At 50.5% G+C, this 25,173-nt stretch overlaps 6 protein-coding genes across 6 annotated transcripts; 3 read left to right on the top strand and 3 right to left on the bottom strand.

Moving 5' to 3' along the window:
- Nucleotides 1-5,971: 5,971 nt before the first annotated feature.
- J4E82_004741 (uncharacterized protein) lies at nt 5,972-6,904 on the top strand (the record flags this gene model as incomplete). The annotated part of the gene is made up of 1 exon (XM_051731016.1): nt 5,972-6,904. The coding sequence occupies one exon, from the start codon at nt 5,972-5,974 to the stop codon at nt 6,902-6,904; it is 933 nt and encodes a 310-aa protein (XP_051589223.1).
- Nucleotides 6,905-14,207: 7,303 nt separating this feature from the next.
- J4E82_004742 (uncharacterized protein) lies at nt 14,208-16,089 on the top strand (the record flags this gene model as incomplete). Its single annotated transcript, XM_051731017.1, has 2 exons — nt 14,208-14,346; nt 14,582-16,089. 2 exons carry the CDS (start codon nt 14,208-14,210, stop codon nt 16,087-16,089), a joined length of 1,647 nt encoding a protein of 548 aa, XP_051589224.1.
- A 1,119-nt stretch (nt 16,090-17,208) lies between these two features.
- J4E82_004743 (uncharacterized protein) lies at nt 17,209-17,662 on the top strand (the record flags this gene model as incomplete). The annotated part of the gene is made up of 3 exons (XM_051731018.1): nt 17,209-17,319; nt 17,378-17,569; nt 17,624-17,662. The coding sequence occupies 3 exons, from the start codon at nt 17,209-17,211 to the stop codon at nt 17,660-17,662; spliced, it is 342 nt and encodes a 113-aa protein (XP_051589225.1).
- Nucleotides 17,663-18,010: 348 nt separating this feature from the next.
- Nucleotides 18,011-18,730, bottom strand: J4E82_004744 (uncharacterized protein; the record flags this gene model as incomplete). Its single annotated transcript, XM_051731019.1, has 2 exons — nt 18,011-18,308; nt 18,360-18,730. The coding sequence occupies 2 exons, from the start codon at nt 18,728-18,730 to the stop codon at nt 18,011-18,013; spliced, it is 669 nt and encodes a 222-aa protein (XP_051589226.1).
- A 1,568-nt stretch (nt 18,731-20,298) lies between these two features.
- Nucleotides 20,299-21,484, bottom strand: J4E82_004745 (uncharacterized protein; the record flags this gene model as incomplete). Its single annotated transcript, XM_051731020.1, has 2 exons — nt 20,299-20,429; nt 20,485-21,484. The coding sequence occupies 2 exons, from the start codon at nt 21,482-21,484 to the stop codon at nt 20,299-20,301; spliced, it is 1,131 nt and encodes a 376-aa protein (XP_051589227.1).
- Nucleotides 21,485-23,087: 1,603 nt separating this feature from the next.
- Nucleotides 23,088-24,643, bottom strand: J4E82_004746 (uncharacterized protein; the record flags this gene model as incomplete). The annotated part of the gene is made up of 4 exons (XM_051731021.1): nt 23,088-23,389; nt 23,441-23,789; nt 23,839-24,460; nt 24,636-24,643. 4 exons carry the CDS (start codon nt 24,641-24,643, stop codon nt 23,088-23,090), a joined length of 1,281 nt encoding a protein of 426 aa, XP_051589228.1.
- Nucleotides 24,644-25,173: the final 530 nt, after the last annotated feature.

Genomic DNA, 25,173 nt, shown 5'->3' on the forward strand with positions numbered 1-25,173 from the left:
AGCGCTTCGCCTTTGGTATGCACCATTGCGCAGCTGCTGAACATGTTCGTCGACATATACCCCGTTACTACCCGACCTTCGCGGCGCTAGTATTTCATAATTGAGGTCAGCACATGTGTGAACAGGAAATGTCCACCTGCACCGAAGATCAGCGCATGTGCTGCGCCAATCACTCCAGATCCTTAATGATCCTTCGCATGCTTGCAGACGCAAAAGCTTTTTGGTTTCTCTACCCTTTCGGAGTTTGGCGCTTTATAGAGGTACAAGAGACCAGCAGACTCAGTTCAACCCGAGCTGTCCTTGTGGGTGTATAGATACGGTGTTCGTGGCAGAGCTAAGGAAAGCTCATGTTTTTTTGTATCTGATGAACCATTTTCCTCTACACACATAGTGTTACTGCAGCCCTCAGATTTTGTTTCTCTTCCCGTCTGGCGTCACACCGCTCATTGCTCCTGGCAATGGTCAGGCTGTAGAGCATGATCCGTAGGAAGCTTACACAATGCTCGAGTCCAAATATCCGTCAATCAAAAGCAAGCACTTTGCTACGTGCCGCAAACATTTTAATCTCTCATTTCTCGCTAACGAATGAGCTTCTCAAATGGTAAACGATTTACCATAATATTGTTAACCAATGGTATGCAGTAACCCGGGTTAGAGGTTTGCCTCGACGCGGGATAATATTCGGCTGAACACTTTACGGCACGAGCCGATGGCAAAGCTGTACACCGATGATCTTTTCTTCAACCTCACTGGACCACGTTGCCGAAGTCAGATACAAGCCGCTGTCGGTATGCCGAAGACCAGCGGCATGACTCAAATCGCAAGTGTTTCGTTGGCTGGCGGTTGTGGCGGCTTACATTTAATCCGGCAGATATGGCATGTTTTCACCGCAACCGTCGCGCTTGGTTATCAAACTCAACCTTCGCGAAAACCTTACAACCCCCCTTCTTTGCCGTTTCTTGCCACGAGTGGGGAAATGCTGCCACAGGCGAAACGCATCCTGCGAAGGGCGTACCACCATCTGACCTACCAAGACAGACAGCGCATCCGTCGTTCAAAAGTTAGGTGGCCTCTTACCAGAAGTGACTTTCTCAACATCCGAGTTCTAGACCTGTTACTCTCATAACGGGTTAAAACTTCCGAATCTTAAAGTCTACATGGTATCTCAATGAGGCACTTGGCACTTTGCCATCGCATACAACCGGCGCACGAATTCACCGATCAGGAACCGAGTATGTACCTTTGTAGGAGCCTCATCACCACGTATACCATGTCAAAACCTAGCCCTCCCGTATCTTGAGCTTACCCAGGCACCGATCACGGGCCGTGGCTGTGGCCGTTTGATCCATCCTTGAACGTTCCCGGCCGTACCGATTGCGGAAATGGCTCTTGCGCTACATGCGCGCCCGTAAACCTGATCATCGCTCAAGAAAATCTAGGTATGTAAGATGGCTACAGACGGCGTATGTCAGATGCATGTGGAGTTGGGCCCATGCAGCTACATCATGCACGAGTCGATCATGCGCGTGCGTGGCACGGTAATGATGCGGGTCGAATTTTTATGGGGTTCGATGCAATACTACTTGACCGCATAGCTATCCTGCTGTCGTTTAGTTTATACCTTGAGCTATTACTTGGGTCCCGCGCGAGCCGCTGCTTCGAAGCAGTACTTTATTGGATATGAATATGCACGGCTGCTTGTGTCTGTCGCGCCAGCAACCTTGACTTGTTTGTTGCACCAAGGCTAGCCCATATTCTTGCCATCTTGACAATCAAATCTTGATGGTACTACACCTTTCTCCTGCCTTGATCAATTTGATCTTCACAGTATCCAAGAGTATCGAGATGGTCTCGGGAAGTGGCGTGTAGATAAGTTGGTCATGTTGGATATTGAAGATCGGTGTCATGGCTTCCATGGCCCAGCTCCTCAGGCTCTGTAGATAGTAGGACGATTGCACAACGCCATTGCTAACAAGCAATGAGCCACCGCCAGTTCATCGAACAAGGATTTCGTCATAGGTATTTTCTCGTCCCCGAGATTCCTCAGGCACATCTTTGTATTGGCAGTGGTGAGCAAACGTAAGGGGTAGATGTTTTGCAATCAAAGGCAGTCAACGCGAACCTACCGCCGCCACCGCAAAGGCGCTGTTGTATACCGTAAGCAGGCGTAGAATTGCATCACCACTTACCCAAACCATGTATCAATATTCAATGCTGCTGCGAATCGTGTGGGCACTGCAATATGACACACGATTGCGATAAACGAGCATGTACATGATATCATAGGAGCGGATTGCCTCGTTTTCGCTTGAGAAAACACATCACTATTAGTGTACATCGATGATGGCGAACTGGAGTATACCAGAATTAGACCGCGACCGTTATGGCTACCTAGGTACTTCCAACATCGCTTAAGAATGATGTCTGGTTTAACCAAGTTCGACATTGTACATGCCTTGCGAAATGCAAGAATTCTATGCGTGCATTGCCTGCAGAAGATCTCCGCGACGATCACTACCTCCGCGGTGCGCTTCGAGCGCACCTGTGGTATGCTGGTATGGTCCTCCAAACTGCCGCGTCTCGAACTGCTGATCATTGCAGCCCAACCTACTTTTCCATTGGAGACTGCACTTGACAGCGCTAGTTCATTTACCTTTTTTTTCCACAGTCATTCCGTCCACTGAGGTACTTGTGAATCTAGTCCTTCGCATATCGTTCACCGTTCGACGCGCCAAGTAGTTCCTCAAACCGCACCGCTGGGCTATTACGCAGTGTTCTGCAAACGGAAGTGTAGTACGTGAGGGGCAGAACTAAGGAGATACGCCATAGAATAAGCGCAACGATTGCGGGGTGCCATTAAGGCGACCAACCTGTCCTAAACGGTAGAGAATCCGGACATAATGCTCAATCCTGCTAGAGCATTACATTCTGGCGCACCAGGATCTCATAGTATCGAAGTCGGCTATCGTACAGTGACGGACGTGTCAAGACACTGTAATCCTAGGCTTGGGCTGGATACTCCTGATCGGTTCATCTGTCTCGCGGAGGTACAATGACTTGATAAGGAGCCGGATAACGAAGAGATACAATCTGCCAGATGCGGATCCTTGGTACAACTGGGCCGTATGTATCCGGTCGCTTTGGAGGCGGCTGCAAAGACAATGTGAAATCCACCGACGGGCGGCATAACCATGACCGCAACACAGCAAAAGTGGCGCCTACCACGTCTGGACGAGTAAGCATGCAGCTTCCTTTAGCTACATGCAGAGCCGCGTGATACCTGTGACATGAAAACGCATTCGCTTATTTGCAACGATTGAGTATGAGTTAAGCGCTTTGCTTCAAGATAGTCTCTGTAGAGCGCCTCTATCGACGCAGGAGAATAAGCCATACAGCAAAGGATATGGTGGCATGTTTTCCGTGGTCAGTATCTGACAGCTGGTAGCTTTTGGTTGGCGTATCCGGAGCTGATCCAAAAGCAGGTCAGCAGCCCGACTGAGGTGGTACCATAACAGGTGAGGAGCGTCGTTGCTTCGATCGTTGAGTGGGAGCGGATACCGCCGCCAGCCATTACTGTATTCCGTTGATATCGAATCGACCATGAGTGTAAGCCTGAGTGGCCAATATATGGTGCGCTGAACAGCGGCCACTGAGGAGCATGGCGAAAGCGTTCAGAGTCTAAGACAGATGTTGCTCACTGAATCTTGTCAGTATCTCCTGTGATACATACAGTTTGTGTAATGTCTTCTTAAGAGCCAAGATACTACGCGCATTGATCGAATTCTAGCAAACTAATGAGAATGTAATCTAGACGTCTTTAACGAGTGTTTTCGCCTACGCAACCGGATCTTATCAAGACATGAGGGAACTCGATACCAAAAAGGGCGTATGCTCATAGCTTGGTGATGTGCATAGATAGTGATCCACCTAGGAGCTGGCGGCGTCTGAATCTAGCCTATTGCGCTTTGGACTGCTGTCCAGCAGTCGATGGTGGCCATGTCGTACTACGGCTCAAGTAGTCGTGGGACGTTACTCATCGCGTTGTCAAGCAAGACACGCTTCTATACTAACCCGAGGCCTTTAGCTCCACGTGTGCCGAGGTATTCGTGCGCAAGTCATATGGCACAAGTTTATTCCTTGAGTTGACGTCGTGAAATACGCAGTGCGTGATATAGTAACCGCCAATACCTTGCCTGCATGGATTCAGCGTACTATCGGTACCATCGAGCCACAAATTCCCCGTACAAGACTCTGAGCAGAATAACGAAGGAGCACGCATTGAATTGCGGCGCATCTTGTGTGGGCATATTATACCTACCTGGGTAGTTGGACTTGCACTGTGAAAGCTTCCGAGCCGACACGACACGGATTGACGGGGCATGTAGGCGAGATGTCTTCTTGTGGAGGGAGGTCTCGAGTAACATTTACCATTTTCTAGAGCTATTGGTATCAGCTATACTATTAACTGTTTGTTGCATTCAAGATCCGTTTGTCGAAGAAATACGATAGTGGATAAGAAACTGTTAGCTGAAGAAGCAGATCTTTGATGAGCGAACCTTTGTCACGTGCCGAGCAAAAGGCCCCACCGAAATTCTATATGTGAGGCCTAGCTAATGTGAATCTGTGAAGTCGGGCAGATAACGCTTCTCGACGAAGTGCACAACCAGAGCACAACTACAGACGACTCGCTGGCAGATTGCTCTGCATACTCAGGTATGAATCGCATTGCCGAGATGGTCCAGTCGTTGGGCGACGACATTCGTCGCACGCTGCACAGCGCTACGCTCCACCTCCAAGCCAGCCAAGGTCAGTCTTTGTTTGCTTCGATTGAGCGCAATAAAGGGCAACAAAGAACAGAGAGCTGTCATGTGTGGCTGTATTGATCTCATCTTGCACCGCCTACGGTGGGAGACTTCCGGTTGGCGAGGCTGGGAAATGAAAAGTGGAATCGGGTCCTTCCTCAATGGTTCGAACTACCGGCTTTCTGCGACATTGCGACAACACACTGGCCTGGACCTCGCACTTGTCGATGCATGCTCCTGCTACACATCCTCGACTAGTCGTCATCACAAGGATCGCGCAACTCAACGATTACAACACGATTATGACAGCTGTCTTACGACTTGTCCTTGCATACTGTTTGAACGTGATTTGTCGATCCAAAAACTTGTCGCAGATGACCAAGTTCTGGAGGGATTGACAAGGCCTGGACACAGCCCCTATTCAAGCTTTGCGAACGGGAGATGTATCGCTTAAGAGGATAGTCGGGCTCGCCAAGCGGAGTCATCTCGGGTTCTTACACCACCAACTCGAAGACTTCCACATTGCGCACTTCAACAAAGGAGCGCCCAACTTGGTCAATAAGCCAAACAAATGCTTCGCATCTATGTTGTAGTCAGAGTACGACGCGCCCAAGAAGCTGCCTCGTATTAGCCGAAAATCTCTGCAGCCAGTGCAATCCAGCAAGACAACAACGTCGATCGGCGACATCCCTGCCGTAATTTACTCTGCTTTCGTACTTTACCCGACATGAGATGGTCAAAGTTACAACCACTCGCGCTGTAACTGCCCTGACGATCAGGCACCGCGCTTGGCCGACTGGATTGCCCCTTACCCAGCTTGTCCACAACCTATCTGTTCGCGGCTAGCACGTTGTCCCATGCATGTCCTCCGGACTAGCGACGACGTTTGGCCCCGTCCTAAAGAAGTCCATGCCGTGGCGACGACTAGTTCCATGGCGGACGGGCTTCTAAGTGGGCCTGGGCTGCGTGGACTAGGATACAGCCATCTTATTTACTTGCGCATCCCCCAGGTCCCAAACTTCTCCTCTACCGCCCGAGCAAGACTTCGTCACCCACGTTCATTCGCTGAATAACTTCACTCTTTCAGGTGTTCAGCCGACATTCCTTCGATCGATCTCTTCGAGTCTTCAGCTTTTTGTCCAGTTTTATACCGGTCCAACTTTCCAACAATGCAGCTCATTACCTTCGTTTCCGCGGCCTCTGCCGTGGTCGCAACCACCTCTGCCACGATTTTGAGGAGCGCCGTCTCCTTGAACAAAGACTGCGACATGGAGAAGCCCTACGCTCGCATTATCAACCGTTGCGACTACGATGTCCATCTCTGGTCCGTTTACAAGGGTGATGGATGCCCCGACGACGGCATGGTCACTCTCAAGACCGGCGAGACCTACGCAGAGAACTACCCCGAATCCACTGACGGCAAGACTGGTGTATCTATCAAGATCTCCAAGACCAAGCAGTGCAAGGGCAACGACATCACTCAGCTCGAGTACTTCCGCGAGATGTCAGGCGAAAAGCAGTACCAATACAACTACCTCGACGTCTCCTACGTTGACTGCGAGGGCGAGGATTGCCCAGCACGCAAGGATGGTTACTACCTGGTAGCAGGTGACCAGTCTGGAGTCAATGTCGCATCCGCTGGCAACACATTCTGTCCCGTCTTGTCTTGCCACGACGTTGCCTCTTGCGACAAGATCTCTTACGTCCTCCCCGATGACGTTCAGACTAAGACCTGCGCTCTCAACCAGAGCATGGACTTCTACATGTGCGGTGGAGAGGCCCCCTCTGGCGACTACGGCTCTTCTCCCAGCGAGGACGAATCTTCTTCTGAGTCTTCCGCTGAGCCCTCGACCAGCTCCACCAAGCAGGCCGAGTACTCCGCCGCCAAGCCTACTTCTACCTCCGCTTCCGACGAAGATTCCTACACCGCTGATATCGAGGTTGCTGCTGCCGCTGTCACCCCTGCGCCCGCCAAGCAGGATGAGAACCCTTACTCGGGTCTTACCAAGACCAAGGTTGTCTACGTTACCGCGTACGAGTACGTCAACGCAAAGAGGCACGCTCACGACCATGCCCGCCGTCACCAGCCTTTCCATGCATAAGCTTCCTATGTCACTTGTACATTATGGCATTAGTGTTTAAGGGACTGGTTTCTTCCACATTCTACGAGCCGATAATTCAGGATACCTATTTCGCGATATACCCAGAAAAACTAGGAAGGGGAGATTAGAGTTGTTCCAACTCGAGTAATGACAGAGGTAGACAGTGTCGCAGGCCCAATCTATTCATTTTTACACTATGTTATCGACCCGCACCTGTCATGCTTGATTTTGTCATCTCCATTCTTACCCCACGTCTCCCATGCTCTCGGAACGACATATTGGGTGTGTTGTTCGGTCATCCTGAAGGTTGGCGCCTCTGTTCTCTTGCGCATATATTATTTCTCACGAAGTCACGATACGGGATACCACCTTGGGGTTCTAGCTCTCCTCAGCCGGGCTAGCGGGATACTTTTGTTTCATTCATTCGTTTCGTCAAGGATTTTTGACTCCTTTTTACTTAAACACAGACGTGGGGTTGTATACAAAGACGTCTTGGTTTGGTGAATTTGTTTGTAGTTCGAAAATAGATTCAATCGCTGTTATCTCACCGACGCTTTTTGCTTTGTGAACTTGACTAATTCCGGATGTATGCGTGGCTGATTCGCGTCCCATTGCGAATCTCCTTAGACTTGGTGCACTATCGCAACAGAGGTTTGTGCAGGTTACCCGATGCAACCTGTTTTCATTTTGTGTCGCAAGAATCGAGTGGGCTGTGTTTCAAACCGAGTCGTGATAAAAACGCATTTCGAAACACGGTTGCATGCTTATTCGGCTGCGCTGCCTCCTGATATGTTTTGACCACGCGCTCGCCTTGTGCATCACGTCGCGAGCGCAAGCTATTTTGAACCCAGGTCGCTCTGATCAACATGAACATTAAGCTCGTGCATCAGACCATTCGGTGGCTATTACCGAACATGTCCGCAAAACCAATTCATGTCGCAAATACTCCAACCCCCCTTCCGGCGTCACGCATCACCCGCACGAGCGACGTTCCCGCCACTGACAGCGGTCGGGTCGGTCATGGGTGGCAGGTCGCGCACAAGCCAAAAACAGGCCACGCAGCCAGACCTCCGTTTCGAGCCACGGTTGAGGATTCTACCTGTGGAAAGTTCGTATGGCTCACCAAGATTTCTTGAGATCTGGGCGTTCAGACCCAACCTCCGCGACCCGTGAGTCGACATCCATTGCGTCATTCCTTTGCAACGGGTCAGCTCATGGTGCGCCAAAAACTGCCGGTGCCTTGCAGCGTGCAGCACCAAGACGACCCTTGGGGACCGTTCAGTCACCAAAGCGTTGGTTTCTATATGGACCAACGGCAGTCGGGCGTCAGGTGCAAGCCGAACTTCTTAAGAACCACATACGTCATCGTCCGTTTGGCCATACAACATGCTCGCTCTACAAACGATTCGCACACCAAAGAACCAGCAAAATTTGCACTGGATTTTGCGTCCTGCAGTAGTTCGACGTTCCAGAACAACACTGTAGTTGGTCATTTTGCTCCACGCCATCACATTTCTCCACTCATCTATGGGTCCACCCCACACTTACGAAGCTCAGCGGTCGCATCTATCGTTATCGATATCGATCACATATATCTCTCGATACGGTCCTGTACGAACGTACGTCAGCAACGGAAGTTTCGGGCTATCTTACCCGTTGCGGTCCGAGATTTCTGGGGGTTTTAGGACCAACGTCCGGACTGGAGTAAAAGGAACTTCCGGCTTAGTGTACCATAGCATTCTAGATTGTTGACACCGCTTTCGACGGTAACCATCGGTCCTCAAGGCAACTGATGAATTCTGATTGCCCTTCCCGAAGAAGCATGAGGTAGGCATACGACGCATGCGGAGTAGACGGACATTTCGGCAGAACACGCCGCGTACTCTAAGTACATTAGCAACTCCCCAACGAGTACTATTCACTATTTAGCGCTACCACCATGAGCGTCGTCCCCTAGCAGGTAGCTGTAAAGAAACAATCCCTCTCTACTACTATGACTTAGCCCCCTTGTGTGAGAACCAACGTCGTCTCGAGCAACTTTGCGCATGCCAGCCCGTCTTTGGAGCGTCCACCCACTCCACTGCTTCACTGCCTCCAACCACCTCAATGCCCCAACGCCCCTCCCCATCTCTGCCTTTGAACCATCCCAACATAGCTTTGACGTCGTTGGCTTTCTTTAGTCCTACCCCTCGTTCTTCTACTAATCGCATAAGCTGATCGCTACCCGCGACGAGCACCAGTACATCAGCGATGAGTTGAACATCGCGAATCATAGGATTGGTATATTTTCGTTGCAGGCAGCTGACCACGGCTGTAGTGCCTACAAGCCAGATAATGATTGCGACTGACAGATACGTGGCGATTGAATTCAGATGAAGAACTTGAATTCGACGGGATACCAAGACTTCGACCGTACGATTGGTGTTGCGTTCCACGTACTCGCGCTGCGGCAGAGCTCTGCCATCCCGTGTAACTGGTGCTCCCAACATATCTGTACTGTTGTCACCAATCCTTTGGTAGCCAAGACCACCTTGGTCTAGAGAGAGACCATGGCTGATGAAGTGCTGGAAAAAGGTTTGGAATGTTTGATCTGCGTGAGCAACAAGCGTAGCATAGTCGAGCAAAGCCTGTGGATCTTTCTTGGCGAGACTGTACATGCTGTATGTCATCAGATCCATGTTCATACCTATCTCGCGATCGCGCATGACAAAGGAATTATCGTAAAGAGGCTCCATGACATCGCCGGCGAATCTTCTTAGGCCGAGAGTAGGGTCTGCAGCTCTGAACATAGAGCCCATAAATAGAACCCCATAACTTGTGGTTATATTCAACGGCCCATCGTATTCCTCATCATAATGCTGCGTCGAATTCCCGTAGGTCAGAGCATGTCGGACAAACACTTCCGACCACGCTGATTGTGCGGGGTCAATAGACCCTATGACCTCGTATGAATGAACTGTGCCGGTCCTTTGGTCCACAACCACTTTGGCATCTGCCGTTTCGACGATTGGCACGCAGCGAGCGGCCTGTAGATCTGGTGCGTCTTTGAATAGTAACGGTTGTCCGTCCTCCTGGTCCGGCCCAGTGACTGTGAGAGGCCTACCAACAATCCATTTCGTAACAAATGGGATTGGCCACTGACTGTTTGCGTTGGAGAAATTCTCAACATCGACTGGCGACCAGTACCCTATTACTGCTGTTTCTGAATCGCCGTTCGTTTCGTTAGAACAACATGCTAGCGTGGCGTCGGTAGCAAATGCTGACGTGTTTGACGGACTGTCATAGAACATCGTACGATTGAAAGAATAATAATCCTTCAAGCCTTCCAAATCGTATGATTCATCAAGGGATTCGGTGTCGTTGGAACGAATGAGCCATGTTGAAGTGTTGGCAACTTCGGGCACTTCCTCGCATTCTAGCCGAGCTCGAATAGCGGATGTTGTAAGCGTTACGTTGTTGGGGGATTGTACGCTAATCGTGTCATTTGGCTGCAGAATGCTAGCAAGATTGAGAGGCACGAAGCTCCAGCCATCATGAGTCCAGGAAGGTTTGGTACCATTGAGTGATAGTTGAATAGCAGCACCTGGTAACCAACTTCTAGGTGGGTCAAGAAGGAGACTATCGAGCACTTTAAATGGAGGTAGTTCTAGTCGAACAGCTTGAAGTCGCCCTGGTGTGGTCGTCACTGTATTGATGATCGGGATCTGTCGAAGCTCTAATGTCCTTTCAAGAACCGAGTGATCAGATATGTTGGCGGCTTGTCGCTCGAAGAGCGCTGACATCGAAACAGTGACTAAGGAGCCAATATCAGCAAGCTTACTGGTAATTGAGGGGGATGAACCATACGAATCTGGCAAAAAACGCTCCCAACAGCGACTAGGAATAACATCCAGTGCTTGTTGCGAGCGGCCTTGATAGCCGCTCCAGCCCAGGTTTTGGATCGATATGTCAGACCTGCTCCGCTGGAAATCGGTGTCGGTTCTCGTGACATCGCGATATATGGCTGAAGGGTTCTAAAGGTTGAATCTAACTGATCCCACCATAGGCCGATTACTATACTGACGACTGTGGGTGCAATAGATATAGGGGCGAATGTAGAAAAGCTCAAGCCCAATCTCGACACATCGGCTTGGTAGATGAAAGCAAGCTGGGATAATCGAGACCTGGCAGAGAATGCGTTCAGTACTAGGACAGCCACAAGAATAAGGATAAGAAAACAGGAAAGGGAGAGCAGCGTGCGCAAGCGGATTACTAAGGGCTGCCGGAAGCTGGAAGACTCAGAGTTTGTGGAAGCTGTTGAATACATTGTTAGTTCTCAGCTCTGGTTATTTAATAGTTGAAAACTTACGTGTAGCTACACAATCACCACTATCTGCCGTATGTAAACGACCGTTCTGCGTGTAGAAAGTGTAGTTTCTCAGAGTTCGATGAAACTCATAGCTTGGTGCACGATGACCATCCCGAAACGCTGACGACCGCAGTGGTTGGGACCGAAGTAACATAGCATGTCCAATAGAGCTACTAGGGTCCATGTTGAGGTCGAGTGGTCGAAATGACAGTCGCGAGACCCATAAAACTGTGACAAACAGCAGGAAGGACACCAAAAATAAGACAGCCAATGCGATCCCAATCTCTCGGAGTACAATAATCCTATCTTCGGTCGTAGTTGCCTCTCCTTTGACAATACTGATAGCAGTTGCACCCGGATCGCTGAGAGCCTCACGAAGACACTCCGTGAAGAATCGCCCTTTAACTCTTGCCGCTTCAGCTATGAATGCTTCGTCATCTAACATTCGGGTAACGTTGAACGTATAAAGGGCGCCAAGCAGCGGACCAAGTCCAAAGAACGATGGCTGGGGAGTTGTAAGGTTCTCATTCGAGTAAGGACCCTCATATCCATCAAAAGCACTTTCCGCGTCTGTCGCTACGCCTGCGGCGTTGAAGTAATCTTTCCAAGTGTCTCGTAGTGTCATGGATTCGAACATAGGAATATCGATCAGCGCCTTCGTAACTGGCTCGCGGTGGATGTTGTCAGATCGTATGGATGTGATGTTCGGCTCTTTTCCATTTCCTATCGAAGCTGTAACGTTACGGTCCTCCAAAGAGTATTGTGATTGACAAAGCAATGCTTTCATGCGAAAGTCAGGCGAACGTTCGTAGGTCCGATTGAGCTCGATCCCACTTCCTGCGGCCCCACTCATCTCTATTTCGAAAACCTTGGTCCATGGAGTGCTCAGAATGATGATGTCGCGGTCTGCGCATTGTCTGGTAGCGTTGTGGCGTGCATATGGACTAGTTGAAGAGACGTTGGCAGGGAAGGGCATTTTACCAATAGGCAGTACTCCATCCGTATCTACGTAAAGCGTAGAAGTGTTTGACCACTTTAGCCCTCCATTCGCGGCTAGGTCGGCTGCAGGATGAAGACTCATTTCGTATCTGCAGCCATCGTCCGAGGATAGGACATAAGTTACCATAGGTTCCGTGCCCTTGTACGGTCCGTGACCCATGACATCGTAGGCTTTGTATCCCTTTGGCTCAAGATCGGCACTCTCTAGTGCCATATTCTGGCATTCTAGGTCCGCATGGAGTATTGTCGTCTCTGCTGTCCAGGACCTGAATTGAGATACCAAATTCGGACCGAGTTGCGCTGTATCCGTTGATGGCCAAAACGGAAGGGTGATAGAAGTGTCCTCGATCCATACGGAAGTAGATAGGTTTCTCATCAATGAAGACATTGTTCTGAAGTAGGTTTCCCTGTTTGCGACGATTGGTAGTTGGGAGTCAGCCCTAGGGACGGTTTTGCTAAGGTCAAGCGCCTTGGTGATTACAACTTCCTCAGATGTAAGAAGTGCGGAGGACAACGGAGATATAGCGAGGAGAGCCATAACGTTGATGAAAGCGGTGCAGACAAGGCACCAGCTGGTTTTACCAACCGACTTTCGTCTGAATATGATATCCAGAAAAATAGCCCACCATGCTCTCGGCGTCTGAAGCACTGTACCGTAGGCACTGACACCTTCCGAAGGTGCCTGGGCTAATCTTGCGAATGGCTCCGTTCTCTTCGCGTCTTCAAACAGAATGACTGTCATTTGAGTGTATAACACTGCTAGCAGGGTTGGTGTGAAGCGCCATCCAAAGAGGATCGCAGAGGATCCATTATCTGTACCAATGCCGTAATGATGTTGGGAGTACCAAATCAGGAGTGATATAGCGATGCCCAAGGTGGCGGTGGTTGTCATCGGAACCAGCAGGAAATACCATCGAAAGGTGGATGGAAGCCAGCTCCCTTTTTGATCCATCGGTGATTGTGCTTGCCACTTTGTCAGTCGCCTAAATCCATAATGTACGCTTGATATCTAACCTGTGCATGGAGCTGAGGTATCAGCTTCAGGCCGAGCATGAGGACACACTCCGATGGGGGACACAAAACGGTCCGGCATTGGATTCATTGCTATCGACAATCAAAACTCAACACACGATCTACAAACTTGAGAAGTAGACATATACAGACTATTTAAGTCATGCACGTATAATACCCAACCTGTACCTGCATCGGCTCTGTGCGTAAATACATTGCGGCTCAGCAACGTTCATTCCACTTCTGACCCAAGGCGATACCGACGTAGTGGGTTTGTCGAGCTCTCGAGGTCATTGTGCAATAATGTAGTCTGCTAAGCGCCCGGGTGGGAATCGGGTGTGATCCAGCGGTTGGCGCCAACAAGCCAGCGTCAAACACGCGCCGATGTGGGAATACCCGGTGGAACGTCGAACGGAGCAAAGCTCAAGTAGGTCGCTTGCTTCTGAGACATTTTGCAAGAGAGACGAAGGAGCCGCAATAGAATAGCAGGTTGGCGCGCGTTCGTCGTGCGGGCGAATACTACCTAGGTACATGGTCGCTTCTCGCACGACCCCTGTTGAAGCTTCTAGCGGCTACTAACCACAGATAGCGTAGCGTCCTGTCATGCGAACAAGCCAAACCCTTGAGTGTTAGGTAGCATATTTCCGCGCTCTAGCTATGGAACGAGATAGACTTGAAGTATGTAGGTGTGCTGGCTCCACGATTCTCTTTCACGTTCACTTCGCTGATCACTGCGACGCAATGCCTTCTGCCTGACACCGCACGAACATCATCTGATCCACTAAGATAATTGAGAGAGCGTGTTTTCCGTTTCAAAACTCGCAAGCATGTTCGGCCATGACCTTGGTTCCTGCGCGCCTTTCTATGCTCTTCAACTCTCACTCTTCTCAACACTCACAACTTAATATCTGGAACACTTCTGACCTGTATAACATGAGGAATCGCATGCTCAACAATTCCAAGGAAGCCACATCACATGAGAAGAAGCGCGTGGCAGATGTGGGAAAGTTCTTGCTGGCGGCCGATGTGGAGGTGAGAACGCCCAACTTCGCCGATATGCCACTGAGCAGCGACATTTCGACGCGTAACATTCAGTAGACTTATAGTCCAAAACTGCATAACAAGGCTCATAGAAGATTTGTGGAAGCTATAGTAACGAAAGTGGAAAAGGACCGCGTGAAGCTACTTCGTGAACAGGACAAGAACTTGAAGGGTCTTCTCTCGCGGATGGTCAAGACGAAACCGAAATCAAACACACACATTTTCGATTTTGAGAATAAACAAGAAACTAAAGAAACTTAATACTAACATCCCTCTAGAAGCAGATACTAAAGCTCCCAGTGTTGCCGATTTTGTCACCAAGCAAGCGGATGCGAGCGATTTGCAGGCTGAAGGTATGGAAATCAGACGTTTTAAGATCAACCGAGCAAGAGACGACACTCTTAGCTTCAAACGGAACGCCGGGGACGCTCGACGCGGAAATCCCACTCGACCTGTCTTGAGCCGTGCGCTAGCCGTCGAACGCTGTGCTCTTGTACGCGACGCCATCATAGAGGATTCGACCGTCGACACAATCATCTACGAAGACGGCATAGACGGCAACACTGTCGCACGTTTCATCGCGTGCTTCTCGGTCCAACCTGCCTACTCACGATGTTGTCGAGATCTCAGACGCAGGTCACCAGGGTCTGCTGGCCACAAAGATAGAATGGTCTATGAAAGAACTGGAAGATCTTTACAAGTTCGCACACATGCAACGGGAGATTGCGACATGTGCGACATGGTCATTGACCGAGTTCACGAGGAGCTACATCACCCCCAGTATTGCCTAAGACGCTCCATAACTGGTATGAAGGCGGCGTTCAAGCTTTTGGATATTAGTCCTGCGTTCTTGAACCTCCTTTCGAAATACGAGAAAAAGGGTTTCGAGTTCTTCGCCGAAGTTTGGGTTACGACAATTGAAGACACACTGGAGTTGCTGAAGACGTCCGGAATCGGTAGTTGGCGCCACCAAGTCAAGCATACGCTAATCGAGAAGCTGGAGTCTGATGGGGCATCCGAAGCGAGCAAGAACAACACAGCCGCAATCTGCCCACAATACCATCATCGTCAAGGCTCAGAGGTAATATGCTGCAAGTCGAAAGTACCCGAAACGCTGACGGTGGTTGCCAGCGCTATGCAAGAGCTACCCATTCTACCACCAACACCCAAGAAGCAAGTCGAGCCTTCCAAGTGCCAGCAGTCATCTAAGAACTTCAAGCGAAGGAGGCTACGGACTGACAAGGTAGCCTTTGAAAAAATCGAACGTAGAGCCAGAGAGGCGAGTGAGGGTGTACATTCTGAGTCGAACGACGAACGACCCAAGTCGAGGTTCCAGAAATCTCAACAAGAGCTTCATGACAACTGGAATGAGTACAAGGGCATCTGTGATACCGAAATCTTGTCAGAAGATGAAGACTGCAACGCGATCGTTGTTCGTCTTCCTGAGGTGTACAGCAAGGCTCGTGATTTCTTCCGAAGCAGCACTGGAAGTTATGGAGAACCATATAAACATGCCCATGTTTTATCTGGCGCGAAGCAACGAAAGCAGAATACTCGGAGCTCCGATGGTTTGAAGTACCGCGACAAGGGAATGAACCTTGTCAAGGATACGGCGGAGGTGCAGCGCAAGAAGGTAGCAATCGTCGAAGAGAGGCTGCAAACGTTTCACGACTACGGTTATGTGTCGGACAGCGGGAAGCTTCGAGGGGGACCGAAGACTATGTCTAGGCTGGCAAGTAGAGACGTTGAAATGATGGACAAGGATGAAGGTGACCACAGGATCTGAATACTGGTCAATGTAGCGCGGCGACAAAGGTGGTGGTCGTTCGAGCCAGGATGCTTGTGGTGATGTTTGGGCTGAGGAGCTGTTTACGCAACCTAGAGCACCTCATGTTAATGCGGTAGGTCAGCGTATATCAGGGACTGCCTAGGTAGTGTGCCTAGAAATCACCACAGCAGATGTGGTACACAAGCATGAATTCAGCAGCGGACTTGGAGAACAAGACCTACCCAGTGAATCTGAAGAGGATGCTCTTGGAGCTGGTTTGGAGTAGCGCAATAGAAGACGGTAAACACAATGCTTCCATGGTGCACATGCTATCGGTCAAAGGGCAACAACCGATGGTACCTTCGTGATGTCGTTATAGCGATACCTACGTAGTGCAGGTGGTCAGTACCTAGAGTCTCGGGGATTTACGCGCGTATCGTAACATGGCCAAGGGGATGTGGAGTGTCGGTCAAACTGGTTTCAGGAGTCCAAGCCATCGACCTTCCGTCTTTCGCTCCAGAGCACTTATCTGATGTTCTGCGGCGAACGTGCAGGCGTTGATTGAGTCAGCTCTCCCGAGTTCTTGGCCCCACACACGCGCGCCAACGTCATCAAGCCTCGGTCAAATTCGCGTCCCCTTCTACCTGAACCTGCTCATTTCCTAGCCCTACAAACAAGCTCAATTACAAATACGCTTGCCACAACAACTGCCGACTCCTACACAAGACGTCGATAACGTACCAAGGCCACCACGAAGCTGAATACCACAAATGGCGATAGCGCCTCGAATGTTACCCCGGAATACAGCCGGTGGGGCAGCTAGGCGCATTAATCTAGGAGATTGCGCCGTAAATTGTCAGTTTGGCGTTAATCTGTTGGTCTGTGCAGGGTATAGCGATGGTACTCAGGTACATGCTTGTGATATAAGTGTACTTTGGTTTGTGCATCGTTTCCCATTTTGATATCCCAGCTTTACATTGCTTCAACATCGTCCTCAAGATGCAATTCACCATCCTCGCCTCTGCAGTGCTTGCACCTCTAGCCGTCCTAGCTGCTCCAGTCGAGTTACACAGCAGGTCAGACATACTGGCAGCACGCCAGGCGCGTCCCACAAAGCCAGCACCATGCGTGCGCGCGATGAACACGACCGAAGAACAAACTGCGAAACGCGCTGACGCCTTTGCCCAAGCCTTTATCTACAAGAAAGATATCAGTGAGGCATTCAAATACATCTCGCAAGACTATATCGTAAGAGAATTGTGACGTCTACAACAGGATCATCGACGACTAACTAAATCATGAATAGAACCACAACCCCCTCGCACAGAACGGATCTGACTCCGCCTGGAGCATTCTTTCCCCAATTTGGGCTTCGCAAAATATCACACCGTTACGTACAGCTTTTGAGTACCCGCAAAGCTGGCTCAATTACCGAACAGGGAGTTTTGGGGAAGTTGTTGACCGGTTTCGTTGGGAGGGCGGATGTATCGTCGAGCACGTAAGTTTTGCATTGGTGCTGAAACAGAATTCTTGCTAACTCTGCAACTTCTAGTGGGATCAAGGAGAGAGATTCCCAACGCTATACGCTTAGAAAGCCGATAGTTCATGTATAAAGAGACATCTGGGCGCCTAGACTAAAGAGAACGTGTACATAGACGAAATTGAGATGACAATATGAACGTATGTCAACCGCGGGCGCCAGAGTACCATCACAGACTGAGCAAAGGAAAGTCCTATACCTTTTTCATATGTATCAATCGCCATGACGCCAAACTCATCCCTCTAGATTTTTAACAGACCACTACGTCCGTGCATGGGCATCGTTTCTTACCATACCCAATCTCACTAAGTCAAACCCTCCCTCCCTTCTCCTCCGCACCCAGGTGTTGTGTCCCATGACTAGTGCAGATGTCGCACACTCACTCGACTGAGCCCTAGCTCATACATCGATTATGGACTTCCCTTTACCTTCGTCCTTGACATCGCACTCAGGCCGTAGCTGCTCCTCGGAAGGTCTGGCACTTGCATCGATGTATGGCTCCGCATCAGCATCAGTATCAAGGTAGTCCTCTCCACGCAACAGAGTGTAGCGCTCTCCACCCTTACTTGTCTCCTTGTTCTGCTGGGCGCCCACTGTGAAGTTGTTGTGGCAGTTAGGGCATTCGTGCACCAGTGGAGCAGCGAACAAAGCCCACACTGATCGAGACTTGTGAGCGAAGAAGTAGAAGTGAACAAACCTAATAACGTGTTAGCTTGTGACCTGCTTGTTGGCCCTCAAAAGAACTTACATGTTGACGATCATAGGAGCCGTTGTATATCCAGTCAATAGACCATATCCTGGCGCCCCTAACTCACCAATCTCGACCGCCCAAATCGGAATGAGTATCGCCAGATACGTGATACCCGCCAGTCCGTCTAGAAGTGTGAATTTGGGCCCTGGTACACTACCACGCCTTCGTTGGTGGATTATGCTCACAGCAGACGCAACAGCGGTCATAGCGAGTGGAATATAGCCAAAACAGAATGCCGTTACATCGCGGTGATTGTACCAGGAATTAGACTCGAGGGATATGATCGTCGTAGCAATGAGAAGAGGTGTTGCGAGCGCGCTGGTAAAGAGAGTAAGGGTACGCAAAGTGCGTTCTTGAACCACAGCCATCTTTCCTATAGAGTGGACTTTCCGGGTTTCTGGATGGAGGTCGGGGTGAACAGTGTTGCAGTTTGACAGAGATGAACGATACTGTACAATGAAAAGAAGTTGAGCCTACCAGCCTGACAAGTCAAGTATGAAGTATATAGCTGTTGCACCATCTCCCAGGCAACAACAAAAGTACATGTAGCCGCAGTCGCATTGGAGCCGCGTGTACATACATAGCGTCTTGTAGCACTGCCATCCAATTGATCCCACCTTTTCCGATCAGCAACCGAAAGGCCCAACAGTCGTGAGACAGCCGAATCGTGTGTTCTCCCGAGTACGGGTTCTGACCAATCAACAGTACGAAGGGGGTGGCTGTGTTGGCTGTATTCGGTATAGCGCAAATGTGCGGTTTACTCGGGTCCTGTTTGGACTTGCTACTCCGGGCCTCAGCGCATGGATGTACGGTCTTTGAGAAACTGCCTTGCGAGACGGATTACTGATTGTTGTTATTCTGTCTTGCTTTACCGTAGAAGAGCCTTACGAAGCACGTGCCATCATCACTACCGCATCTACTCTATCATCACGGATGCGAAGAAGCTTGTTTTCTTTTTGGTAAGACATCTACGACAGTTCCGAAGGCGATAATCCCGGCATCTATGGTGCACCCTCCAACATCTCTTGGATAGGTCTGTGGAATCGCCTTTCTCAATGCTTGAGGCGTGTCACCAGAAGTAATGAGAAATAAGACTTGTCAGCAACATCAAGACTGAAGAAACGCAGCAGACTAAGAGCGGCTTGGATGAGCACATGGATACAGGAAAGCGCGATACGTGTAAAGACTGTGGGCCTGACTAGAAATCCTTCGAGCTCCGAGCACTCATGGCCGACTAGCAGGCTCGATGTTGGTAAAACCCTGAACGACTGTAACAACGCACGCGTAGTAGTCGATTAAACAAAGTATACCCAGTCTTTCGTCGCCGTAACATTGGTGTACTCCTGATCCTTCTAAGTGGCAGATGGGAACAATTCATAGAAGGCGGTCGGAACACTTTTCCTATCTGGGCCGATGACGCACTTTTATCGATAAGATCGCGTTCTATCCATAACAACGCGAAGCCGACCGTTCCGATACATGTTGCGATGTAAACAAGGACAGAACACTAAACCTACGGGACGCTACTCAAGCTACTATGACCAACCAATAGCCGCTAGAGAGATTCTTTACCTTCGCATGCGATCAGCGGGCGGTGGGCGAATCGAGAATCGCCAGCCTAATTCCAGGAACGCGTCCAAATCTAACGTCACCATCCAGGTGCTCGCCCGTGATCTCAGATACCGCGTCTCTTACTTCACTTACCGCTCCCGAGAGACAATGGCTTCTCGAGACAGCAACACTTCCCTGAGGCGATCTTACTAGACACCAATTTCTGCTAGGACAAGTATGCTTGTAGTCATGCGTTACAACATCACAGAAGCTTCAAAGTGTGAGACAAAGTGGCTTGCAACTAAATTCAGATATATACAACTTGCGAATCCTACTAGCCATGTCTTTCTCGACAACCATATCAAAGACTGCAACAGAGAACAATCTAACCACGGGCCAAGGTGAGTCCGTAAGCCGACAGGATCTCGTTGACGGGCTGGAAGTAGGTTGTGCCACCGGATTGGCAGTTGCCAGAGCCTCCGGAGGTGACACCCTGGGCTTGAGAACCAGAGTACCCTACATATCAAGTCAGTATGTGTACCATGGGGAGTTGGCATAGGATGTTGCTTACAAGAACCGCCGGAGTCACCGGGCTCGGCGCAGACATTGGTCTGGGTGAGGCCAGTAACACGGCCCTCAGCGTAGGAGACGGTAGCTCCCAGAGCGCGAACGGTACCGCAGTAGACACCAGTGGTGGAGCCGGAGCGGCAGACACTGGATCCAGTAGCGCCAGCGGTGCTGCCTGAGATGGCGATTGTGCCGCCGTTGTAGTTGTTGACCCTACCAGCGTAGGTGTTTCCAGTGGTACCGCGGATGTAAGAGTAGTCTCCGTTTCCTGGGAAGACGGATCCAGCGAAGGTTCCGATAGTGGTACCGGAGGAGGTAGTGGCGGTGTTGCCGGTAGTACCGCAGTGACCAGCAGAAACGAAACCGCCAGTGACAGAGAAGCCGACAGAGCATCGTCCAGCTCGGTTGATGTAGTAGGCATCACCACCGTTGACCGTGACAAAGGTGGTTGGCAGAGCGTCAACGGTCTTGACCTCAAACTCGGACTCAGTAAGACCGACCTGCTTGGCCAGCTCCTCAGCCTGAGCAGTGCTGTCTGCAAGGGCCTCGAGGATAAGCTTGTTGGCGGCAATGTCGACATAGTATGACGCAATTCCGGTAGCAGCCTCCGAGCGCTTGCCAAGGGCCGACTCAATGTCGAGGTTGTCAAGTGCCTTCTGGGCGTCCTGAAGCTTGGAGAGAGGAGTGTCAACGACCAAAGCAGTGGCACCAGCAGTGGTAACATCGGATGTCAAGGCCTCGTCAGTGACAGCGACCTTGAGCTCGCCATCGACGAGCCAGGCACCACCGAAGGAGCTGCCAGCCTTGGTACGGAGCTGCTCGATGACCTCGGTGGCCTTGAGCTCGCGAGCAACACGAACATGAGCCTGCTCAGCGTCGAGTCCCAAGTCACGCTTCATGGCAGCGAGGATCTCGGGGTGAAGGCTGTTGGCGGCCGTGGTAGGGGCGCCGTAGACGATAGGCAGGAAGACTGCCAGGGCAGCGAGGAATCCGGTGAGCTCCATGGCGATAGTGTTGAGAACAAGACTGAAGAGACGAGGTGTCGATGTTGCAGAGACGAGATCCTAAGAAGATGAGTCTGCGGCACTGATGGAGTGATTCAACTTGGACGAGAACACATACCTATACTTATACTTGGTCCAGCTTCGCCGTTGTGAGTTGCATCATGCCCTGGCCATCACCATCCAAGATAGAGCCCTAACTTGCATCCGGCGCTACGAAAAGTCTCCTTCCTCATCCGCTGCACGGTGTTGCTACGCGATCCAGCGGTATCAGAAAGGTAGTCCGTAATAGGCATTTCATAAGAGATCCAAATTGCATCAGCGGCAACCAAAAGATCTCCTTCCTCATCGGCCACGAGGTATCGCTACGTGTTTCAGCAGCATCGGAACGATGATCCCCGAAAGGCACCTCACAAGACACCTATCCCATCGTGTTAATCCCCAAAAGGCACCTGACAAGACATCGACCCCAGGGCGTGACTTCGTATCGAAACAGCACTTGTTGACAGGAAACTGAGCAGACTGCATGTACCCCTACGCTACACCATGCCAGTGGCCTAAAAGGAAGGAGGTAGAGATATCGTAGAACTCCAGTAGTATGGAATTAGAAAGTCGCTCGGATCATGTGCCAGCCTTAGGCCATCACCCCGCACGGACGAATCGTAGATGGAGAACCCCTACACACCTCTTTACCATACCTTCCCAATTGAACATACATTCCGATGCCAAGAGCCAAGACCTTTATCGCTTGTAATATCGAAAAGACGTCTAGTAGATAGGAGCTTTGCTACGGCTGCTCTGATTGGCCGACCCCTCATGGCGCCATATTCGGGCGTTTCATCCTCTTGGCAAAGATCGAAGGCATAGTCGACCTCGTCCTTTAGTGCCTTGTCGATAGCAAGTTCCGCCTATAGCAATAGCTGTGCATCGTATCGGCAAGGGTCGCGCTACACATGAGTGAAGATCATAGAGGCTGGATTGCAGCAAGATGCCCGCTTTGGCCGACCAGAGGGTGCGCAACGTCCATCGCCTCCCACGCCCGTCGAGGCTAGCGAAGTACCGGATCGAGCACCTTCGTGATACGCCTCAGTGAACGCCTTCCAGCGGAAGCGGCCTTACCCGCAATGATCGACCGGTAGTCTTTGGGCGATGCTGTGCCAGGAACGCTCCCCGTATCGCCTGGGTGAGAATAAAACAAGGCACCGTAGAGATATCGAAGTGATTGATGATTCGACAGCTTGACGAAAGGCGCGCACGTACGGATTAGGAAGTTGAAGACATCGATGCACTTGTGCGCGTCGAGCCAGATGCGCCGGAAGGAACCTCGTAAGACCCCACATGGACCCATTGCCGTGCGGGCTGCGCCGCTGCGGGCTTCACCTTATCGCATCCTACTCGCATCCTGCTCGCCACGTTGAGCCCATCTCGAGATAGTCAGGACTATCCTACATCTTACACGGACCAATCAAATATGAGGCGAAGAAATGTGGCCAAGCTTGCATCAACAACAACGGTTTCTAGCTGTCTGTCTTGACATCCGCACAGCGCGCTTCGATGGCATGGTCGCTCACACCATTGTCCTACTTCCAACTATGCTGATCATTGGCTATATGTAGATTTCATGTATCCTGATCATGCTGATTACTGATATTCCTTTCACATCTCTCGAATCTCTCAAACTTGTCCTCTGCACACTTCGAGCGCCCGCTTCATCGGTAGCTGCCATAGCAGCATCGTCAGGCGGTGGCTGTGGACCATCTGCCACGTGGAAGCAAAGAGAAGCGTCGACGAAGCTGAGGTCGTCATCAGTTTCTGGTCTGAAAACGGTAATCTTGGTGATAGTCTTCTGGCCGAGCTGCGCTTTGTGCTGCATGAGAAAATATGCAAAGGTAGCACCGTTAGGGGAGCCTCTTCTGTCTTAGTCTTTGGAATCAGTTGTTGGTGTTAGAGGAAACCTACCGAGAAGCGCATGACCTTGGTCTGTAGTAGTAGAGAAGCTAGTTCCAGGCCACTCGCTCAGCTCGGCACCAGCATCACGTAGACAAGAAGCGATGATCTGGTTGGTCAAGTCGTTGGAGATGCCTATCATGAAGAAGTAGCGAATGTTTCTGACGTTTGGGTTGTTGCGAACCCAGAACGCCCACATAATGTCTGAAAAGGCACGGAGCTGGGGAAGATCGTCTCGGTTCGGCTCTTTTGTACCACCACCCCAAATGCTCTTAGCAGAGGCTAAAGCACTCTCAAGGAAAAGACCATAGATGGCGCCGCCTTTGGTGTTGATGCCAAACTCGAAGTGTGCCTTCGTTGCCTGTTCAGATATCAGCGAGAATGTGATTATCATGTGAAGGGAGACTCACGCGGTACTGCTTGTCGTGACCTGGAACGCTGTACCACTGGTTGATGGCCGGAATCTGGTTGCCCTTGTCATCCCTGTTCTCTGGATTCCAATGTTCGATCCTGTAGCATTGATTGTCTCCGCCTTCTGACGCTGGTTTTCCGTCAAGTCCGAGTGACCGCATCGCGTGCGCAAGGTGCCAGTGCTCAGAAAAACTGCAGCTGAACGTCGATGGGCTAGTTTCTCGCCAGTACCAGTCATGAAGCTCAGTCTTGAGATCGCTGTTGTACCGACTCGCGGCAGATGGGGGTTCGCGAGTGTCTCTAATTTGACGACCTGCAACCTGGTCGGAGCCCTCGAGAGCGCATATTAAGGCTCCCCCTTTGGCTGCGCTCTTCTTCCAATCCACCTCTGTAGCGTGATCGTCATCCCAGAAAGCGACCGCAGGGCGTTCTTCGTTCGGTTTGCGATTGATCAAAGCTGGGGATGTGCCACTGACATTGCTGTTGAAGACGCGTGTGGATGGCGAAGGAGTCTTGATGGTTCCTGCAGTGACTGAATGTGTGGCAGCGGCGATGGCGAGAACCAAGGCGAGCTTCATGTTGTCGGTCGCTAGAAGAGGAAATGGAATACAAGGGAAGGTGCTGGATAGGACAAAAGTGCAAGGCTAGCGTCCGTTTCGATGCTGTCGCAGTGACTTCATGGGTGAATGAGCAATTTTTCAACATCGTGGTCCACGCACAGCACTAGAAAATTACTGAGATTACAACATAGTCAGTCAGTCGCATTGACTTGCATTTCCAGTCTCGCGCAGCTCACCTTACCATCAGTCTCGTCCATTGCTCGTCATCACCATACGACCAATGCCATCGATTCGACTGCTGTTGCGGATCTAATTATCCGTCTTTGTGTCTCTCTAAGCGTTCCTTACCTTTCTAAAACACCACGTACAATGCCCCCATCTGCTGCGGCATCGCGTCTCTTTGCTACCATCGTACAACATCCGGTCTTACGTTTGCTGTAAACATCCAATGAATAGAGCGTTTCTCCATTGGCTGTCTGAATTGATCGAAAACTACGAGAGTATTCACGCCAAGTCACGATTGCATTCAATCGCTGTTGTATTTTGAACGTCTGTTAATCCTGCCTTCCGACTTCAATAAATATTCATTTTACAATACATATGACCATCAGGCTCGAGCAAACTGATTAGCAGAAGACCAAGGCAGAACAACCCTTCCAAGAGCACGGAACAGTAATTTGTCGAAGCCAGCAGGAACCGTTGATTGCTTCGAGGGCCTTGTCTCAGCACTGAAGTATAAGTGGCTAACTGAAAAATGGATGGCAGGATGGTTGA

The sequence above is a fragment of the Alternaria postmessia genome (genome assembly GCF_024291825.1).
Source record: "Alternaria postmessia strain BMP 2775 chromosome Unknown scaffold_23, whole genome shotgun sequence".
Lineage (NCBI taxonomy): Eukaryota > Fungi > Ascomycota > Dothideomycetes > Pleosporales > Pleosporaceae > Alternaria > Alternaria postmessia.